We start from the raw sequence: 7,693 nt of genomic DNA, 5'->3' as shown, positions 1-7,693 counted from the left end.
CCTGTGTTCATGTGTGTCCACCTGTGTCACCTGTGTTCAAGTGTGTCACCTGTGTTCACCTGTGATCACGTGTGTCACCTGTGTTCACCTGTGTCACCTGTGTTCACGTGTGTCACCTGTGTTCACGTGTGTTCACGTGTGTCACCTGTGTTCACGTGTGTCACCTGTGTTCACGTGTGTCACCTGTGTTCACGTGTGTCCACCTGTGTCACGTGTGTCACCTGTGTCAACGCGTGTCACCTGTGTCAACGTGTGTTCGCCTGTGTCACGTGTGTTCACCTGTGTCACCTGTGTTCACCTGTGTCACCTGTGTTCACCTGTGTCAACCTGTGTCAACGTGTGCTCACCTGTGTTCACCTGTGTCACCTGTGTTCACCTGTGTTCACCTGTGTCACCTGTGTTCACCTGTGTCACCTGTGTCCACCTGTGTTCACGTGTGTCACCTGTGTTCACGTGTGTCACCTGTGTTCACGTGTGTCCACCTGTGTCTTGTGTGTTCACCTGTGTCACGTGTGTTCACCTGTGTTCACCTGTGTCACCTGTGTTCACCTGTGTCACCTGTGTTCACGTGTGTCCACCTGTGTTCACGTGTGTCCACCTGTGTCACCTGTGTTCACGTGTGTTCACCTGTGTCACGTGTGTTCACCTGTGTTCACGTGTGTTCACCTGTGTCACCTGTGTTCACCTGTGTCAACGTGTGTTCACCTGTGTCAACGTGTGTTCACCTGTGTCAACGTGTGTTCACCTGTCACGTGTGTTCACCTGTGTCACCTGTGTTCACCTGTGTCACCTGTGTTCACCTGTGTCACCTGTGTTCATGTGTCACCTTTGTTCACCTGTGTTCACGTGTGTCACCTGTGTTCACCTTTCACGTGTGTTCACGTGTGTCACCTGTGTTCACATGTCACCTGTGTTCACATGTCACCTGTGTTCACCTGTGTTCACCTGTGTCCACCTGTGTTCACGTGTGTCACCTGTGTTCACACGTGTCACCTGTGTTCACGTGTGTCACCTGTGTTCACCTGTGTTCATGTGTGTCACCTGTGTTCACCTGTGTTCATGTGTCACCTTTGTTCACCTGTGTTCACGTGTGTCACCTGTGTCACGTGTGTTCACCTGTGTTCACCTGTGCCACCTGTGTTCACGTGTGTCACCTGTGTTCACCTTTCACGTGTGTTCACGTGTGTCACCTGTGTTCACATGTCACCTGTGTTCACCTGTGTCCACCTGTGTCCACGTGTGTCCACCTGTGTTCACGTGTGTCACCTGTGTTCACACGTGTCACCTGTGTTCACGTGTGTTCACGTGTGTCACCTGTGTTCACGTGTGTCACCTGTGTTCACATGTCACCTGTGTTCACCTGTGTCCACCTGTGTTCACGTGTGTCACCTGTGTTCACACGTGTCACCTGTGTTCACGTGTGTTCACGTGTGTCACCTGTGTTCACGTGTGTCACCTGTGTTCACATGTCACGTGTGTTCATTAACATGCATTGTCCGGAACAAATAAACACATAAGAACATTCCCTTTTCTAATATGATCCTAAACCAGGTGTAAAACGACATGTGAAGAAACAAACAGAGACGAGGTTTGTGAACTGAAGCTTTTACTGAAAAAATACAACAGGTTTTGGATGACGCAGAAACTGCTGTAGCACGACAGCACAGACCCAGTCATTACACTCGCTACGGTCAGCTACGGTCATCACAGACATCCATTCTTTTTGTAGTTGTTGAGACAATTCAATGATTGTCAATATGAATAAAGTATTCAAATATTTGACCCGTCCGGAGTATGCTATGCAAAGTATAAAGATGGACAGAGTACACTAGTCTCTACCAGCCTGGCTCCTCTGTGTTTCTAAAGGCGTGTTTCCGTAGCTGGAAGGTGCATATTGATGACTCCAAAGTCATTTTAATCTCCTTTAATATTTGTCATATTCAAAATGTGTATTTCAAATCAAGTTAGCAAAACTAGCAGAACAAGCATGAATGGTTATATTTGACCTTTAAGAGATCACTGAACATATTTGGTCTCACAGGGCGGGGCATGACAGGGCGGGGCATCACTTAATATTCATACTTAAAAACCAAGGCCATTGTCACGTGTCAAAAACATATTACATCAGCTGCATTCTTTGTTTGTTCAGTGTTTGCTAATGTGACGTACAAGTCTCTTATCAACACATTCACTGCTATGCCCCAAAATGACGCCCCGCCCCAAAATCCAGCTCCTGATGCCCCGCCCTGGCCCCTGACACCCCGCCCTGGCCCCTGACACCCCGCCTTGGCTCCTGACACCCCGCCCCGGCTCCTGAGGCCCCGCCCCGGCTCCTGAGGCCCCGGCTCACAGACCCAGAGCAGACGTGCAGCGGCCGTGCAGCAGAGGAGACGTGGAATGTGCTGGAAACATGGAGGACGTGTTTGAGTGTCGGACCGCCCGCAGCCGAGACGCCACACGACAGGAACAAACCAGGAAGAGGAATGTTCAGAGGCTTTTGTGATCGGGGCTGAACGCATGAGCTACAGCACAAAGCCCTGGAATATGGCTATAATTCAAGTTGTTTTGGCAAGTGTAGAATGATTTAGTTAAAAGAGCGCGATGTAACAATTCTGATGGAACGGTTTTGTAGCTGGACAATATGATGATGATCTCATTACAGTGAGGATGTGCTCAGACACTCACCTGTCACTCACCTGTCACTCACCTGTCACTCACACAGGACCTCGCTGAGTGAGTGACAGGTGCATTTAACCCCAGCAGGACTTTAGTCAGGTCCATAGAGAAGATGTGACGAATGTGCATCTGTCTCCAAGAATATTTTAGCATATCGCCCCAATGTTCCACAGTGTGGCATTAAACTTCACTATCGTCACGGAAACAAGCAGGTAAGTCCACCAGGCAAAGTTACACGTAGGATCTGTGGAGAGGCGAGGCTGCCCACAGCTAGAAGGCATGTGTCATTGAAAAGATGTAAATGTGAGTGTGACTTTAAAGCTTCATTGTTCATTATATTACATTTCAGTGTTCTCACACTGGCAAACTATTTATTGAATATAAAGTCAATGATTTAAGTCTAAAACTACTATCGATGAATACACTGAATATGTTCAGTTGTACAGAAGATTATGTGGTTATAAAAATAACTGGCAGCACTTTATTCTAAAATACAGTAAAAGCATGAACCAGGACGGTCAGTACATGGTAATAATATGAAAACTGGTGAGTAATTCCATTCATTAGCATGTTATTATGGGGTTTATGCAAGACTCATGTGTACACGTGTACAACACATGTACAACACGTGTACAACGCGTGTACAGCACGCGTTGTACACACGTTGTACACGTGTTGTACACACGTTGTACACGTGTTGTACACACGTTGTATATTTGGTGAGGATGGCGTAGGTGCTGTAAATGTCCTGACTAGAACTCACAGATGCTTCAGAAAGGTCCGGAAACACAGAATCCTGAGCGGTACTAAATCAAATGATTTAAAGTGCATCGAATGGAAAGTCACAGCGAGTTCTTTGGCTGCAGGTGATAGAAAAGAATATGACCCTGTGCCTCCAATACTTCTGATGGAAATATACAAAAATAGTAAGAATGTCCTATTATATTTATATATAGTATATTTATATTAAGGCTGATGAGAAGATGAGCTTAAAGATTGTCTTCAATACCATTCTAGATTAAGTTAAAATCTTTGAAAGACTAAAAATAAAAATCTCTTTAAATCTTTTTTTAAGATTTAAAAATCTTAAATATTTTTAAAATTGTAATCATTTTTAAATCAATATATTCTACAGTACAAAGTCCTTTAGGGGCTTCGTAATTCTTGAAATAAAGGTTTATAAATAAAATCATATTTAAATTTAAAATGATGTAAGTGAAGAATTCCAATAAATACATGTACAAATAATGTCGCTATAATTCTAATGAATGTATAAGTTAGTAAGACTTTTTTTTATATCAAACTCACAACATAGATAACTTTATAAACCTGGCTACAACAATCAAATGTAACAGAAAGTATTTATACCCAGTGCCATACAGTAACGACCTTTAAATGTGATTCATGTAAATATGGCTATTATAAATGTATAAATGTAAAAGTATGAGTCTCCTCAGATGCACGGCACCAGCACCAAACTGTGACCCGCCCAAGTTCCTCAGGAGGTTCCTGTTCCACAACCAGATCCTTCAGAATCCACCAAAAGACAGAGAAAGTGGAGTCATAGTTGGTTAGTTCCCGCACACATACGTTACATTCAGGACAGCCTGGTACAGAGGTTGTACCAATACTTTACCATTTGCAAATTTGTCCAAAAAAATATGAGGCAAAAATCCTTCTTCTGCGTTTGAAAGAAGCACTTCACTTGATGTAACTACGTTTTAGGGGGAAAAGTCTAAAGTTGTACGTTTGGTCCATTTACATATTTACAAGTGTTTCTCCAGCTTCGCCGACGTAAAGAGGAGAAAACAGAGCTGTGGTTTTGAGCGTTCTGCTGCTGCGGCATCGTGTCCTGTCACAGCCCGTCCAGTTAAGGTGCAACAAACAAACAAACAAACAAACAAACAAACAAACAACGCGCAGAGGTTTGAAGAGATCAGAAAGAAAAAACAAGTCTGAGGTCCACGCACCGACGTCCTGGGGCCAAAGTGACTCTAGAGGGCGCTGAAAGTCACTACAAAAAGACTAACTCCACTGTAGGTTTGTTTAAAAATGCTAAAATATACATGTAGTTTGAACATTTTAAAATCAGCCTTATAGTATTTTACATCACATATTATTGTTTTTGTGTGGATTTATGATTGTAACACGTTAGTTATATTAATATAGGGAAAATGTCATCTGAATGTGTTCTGGACGTTTTTCTCTAAATTCAGAGACAAATCTACTACAATTGTTAAGTTTGAAGTAAAAACAACAAGTATTACCAAAAAGACTTAAAAATATGAAGCATCCCTACAGTACAGACTATGTACCATCTTATTTGCACGGCTGCATTTCTGTATTTTTGTAGTGACTTTAAAAGGGGCCGTTTTCCCCAGTTTGAGACTAAAAGCTGCAGATTTTCAACATCCGTCCATTTGAATAGTTGTTCTTTGTGTGGCACTGACAGAGTTAGAAGTCACTTCCTCTTTGCTGCTTTCTTCAAAAGCAAAAGTGTAGAGGACATTGCTATAAAATTCAAACTCCTGGTCTCTTCAGAAGATTCAGAAGATGTTGGGAGTGTCATGGCGCCTGGCTGCTGCTTCAGACCCGAGCACGAGCACGACCCGAGCACGAGCACGGGCACGGGCACGAGCACGAGCACGAGCACGAGCACGGGCACGGGCACGAGCACGAGCACGGGCACGAGCACGAGCCGAGCACGGGCACGAGCACGAGCACGAGCACGAGCACGAGCCGAGCACGGGCACGAGCACGAGCACGAGCACGAGCACGAGCACGACCCGAGCACGGGCACGAGCACGAGCACGGGCACGAGCACGACCCGAGCACGGGCACGAGCACGGGCACGGGCACGAGCACGAGCACGGGCACGAGCACGAGCAGAGGCAGAAGAGGGCCGTGTGTTGTCTAGGTTACAGTGTTTCTGAAGGCTGGTCCGACGCCCAGCTCGCCCGGTGAGTCGCAGTTAAGAGGAGGAAGCGCTCCCTCCTTTGAAGAGGTTTTGGACCCAGGCGAGGGGCGTGGCCTGATGTCAGGAGTCGTCGTCCGTGTCGTCGATCAGGACTTTGGTGTCACGAGTCTTTGACCTGCAGGAGGGAAAGGCACAGCTGGAGTTAGCAGGGCTCAATCCACAGCAGCAGAAGAAGCAGTGGTCAGAGGGACTTTAGAGGGACCTTAGAGGGACCTTAGATGGACTTTAGAGGGACTTTAGAGGGACTTTAGAGGGACCTTAGAGGGACCTTAGATGGACTTTAGAGGGACTTTAGAGGGACTTTAGAGGGACTTTAGAGGGACCTTAGAGGGACCTTAGAGGGACCTTAGAGGGACCTTAGATGGACTTTAGAGGGACTTTAGAGGGACTTTAGAGGGACCTTAGAGGGACCTTAGATGGACTTTAGAGGGACTTTAGAGGGACTTTAGAGGGACTTTAGAGGGACCTTAGAGGGACCTTAGAGGGACCTTAGAGGGACTTTAGAGGGACTTTAGAGGGACTTTAGAGGGACTTTAGAGGGACTTTAGAGGGACCTTAGAGGGACTTTAGAGGGACTTTAGAGGGACTTTAGAGGGACTTTAGAGGGACCTTAGAGGGACCTTAGAGGGACTTTAGAGGGACTTAAGAGGGACCTTAGAGGGACCTTAGATGGACTTTAGAGGGACTTTAGAGGGACCTTAGAGGGACCTTAGAGGGACCTTAGAGGGACCTTAGATGGACTTTAGAGGGACTTTAGAGGGACTTTAGAGGGACCTTAGATGGACTTTAGAGGGACCTTAGAGGGACCTTAGATGGACTTTAGAGGGACTTTAGAGGGACTTTAGAGGGACCTTAGAGGGACTTTAAAAGGAACTTTAGAGGGACCTTAGAGGGACCTTAGAGGGACCTTAGATGGACTTTAGAGGGACTTTAGAGGGACTTTAGAGGGACCTTAGATGGACTTTAGAGGGACTTTAGAGGGACTTTAGAGGGACCTTAGAGGGACCTTAGAGGGACCTTAGATGGACTTTAGAGGGACTTTAGACCTTAGAGGGTCCTTAGAGGGACCTTAGAGGGACCTTAGAGGGACTGTAACGTTCCTGTGGGGTCATTCATAGTCTGCTCTTGACCAACCTGTGAGGGAGGAAGCCACCCAGACACCGGGAGCACATGCTCCCGTTGGCTGGGTGTGGCCTAGAAAGGCCACACCCAGCCAACCCTGGGACCTTCTTACTGTGAGGTACAAGTGCTAGTCACTTGTACCTCACAGCAGTGGGCGGGATTTCCTATTGGCTACTGTGGAGAAGAGAGAGGAGCAGTGAGCAGCGTCAGGTGGATGATTCCATGTGAGGAGAACATAGTGCGCTGTGAGTGAGGGCGTGTGAGTGAGGGCGTGTGAGTGAGGGCGTGTGAGTGAGGGCGTGTGAGTGAGGGCGTGTGAGTGAGGGCGTGTGAGTGGGGGGTGAGAGTGAGGGCGTGTGAGTGGGGGGTGAGAGTGAGGGTGTGTGAGTGAGGGCGTGTGAGTGAGGGCGTGTGAGTGAGGGCGTGTGAGTGGGGGGTGAGAGTGAGGGTGTGTGAGTGAGGGCGTGTGAGTGAGGGCGTGTGAGTGAGGGCGTGTGAGTGAGGGCGTGTGAGTGAGGGTGTGTGAGTTAGGGCGTGTGAGTGGGGGGTGAGAGTGAGGGCGTGTGAGTGGGGGGTGAGAGTGAGGGCGTGTGAGTGGGGGGTGAGAGTGAGGGTGTGTGAGTGAGGGCGTGTGAGTGAGGGCGTGTGAGTGAGGGCGTGTGAGTGAGGGCGTGTGAGTGAGGGTGTGTGAGTGAGGGCGTGTGAGTGGGGGGTGAGAGTGAGGGCGTGTGAGTGGGGGGTGAGAGTGAGGGTGTGTGAGTGAGGGCGTGTGAGTGAGGGCGTGTGAGTGAGGGCGTGTGAGTGAGGGCGTGTGAGTGAGGGTGTGTGAGTGAGGGCGTGTGAGTGGGGGGTGAGAGTGAGGGCGTGTGAGTGGGGGGTGAGAGTGGGGGGTGAGAGTGAGGGCTTCCGAAACTTCCG

General features: G+C 47.8%; 1 protein-coding gene across 1 annotated transcript in view; it reads right to left on the bottom strand.

Moving 5' to 3' along the window:
- Positions 1-5,583: 5,583 nt before the first annotated feature.
- LOC140356759 (xenotropic and polytropic retrovirus receptor 1 homolog) overlaps positions 5,584-7,693 on the bottom strand; it is a 55,767-nt gene continuing 53,657 nt past the window's right edge. Inside the window, exon 16 of the mRNA XM_072441947.1 lies at positions 5,584-5,768. Within this exon, the coding sequence (XP_072298048.1) occupies positions 5,714-5,768 (55 nt within the window). The 3' untranslated portion in view covers positions 5,584-5,713. The remainder of the gene's footprint in view (positions 5,769-7,693) is intronic.

The sequence above is a fragment of the Eucyclogobius newberryi genome, unplaced genomic scaffold (genome assembly GCF_026437365.1).
Source record: "Eucyclogobius newberryi isolate DKJ021-1_F unplaced genomic scaffold, fEucNew1.0.hap1 SCAF_12, whole genome shotgun sequence".
Lineage (NCBI taxonomy): Eukaryota > Metazoa > Chordata > Actinopteri > Gobiiformes > Gobiidae > Eucyclogobius > Eucyclogobius newberryi.
The sequence above is the reverse complement of the archived record's forward strand: the minus strand, read 5'-3'. Positions and strand labels throughout refer to the sequence as shown.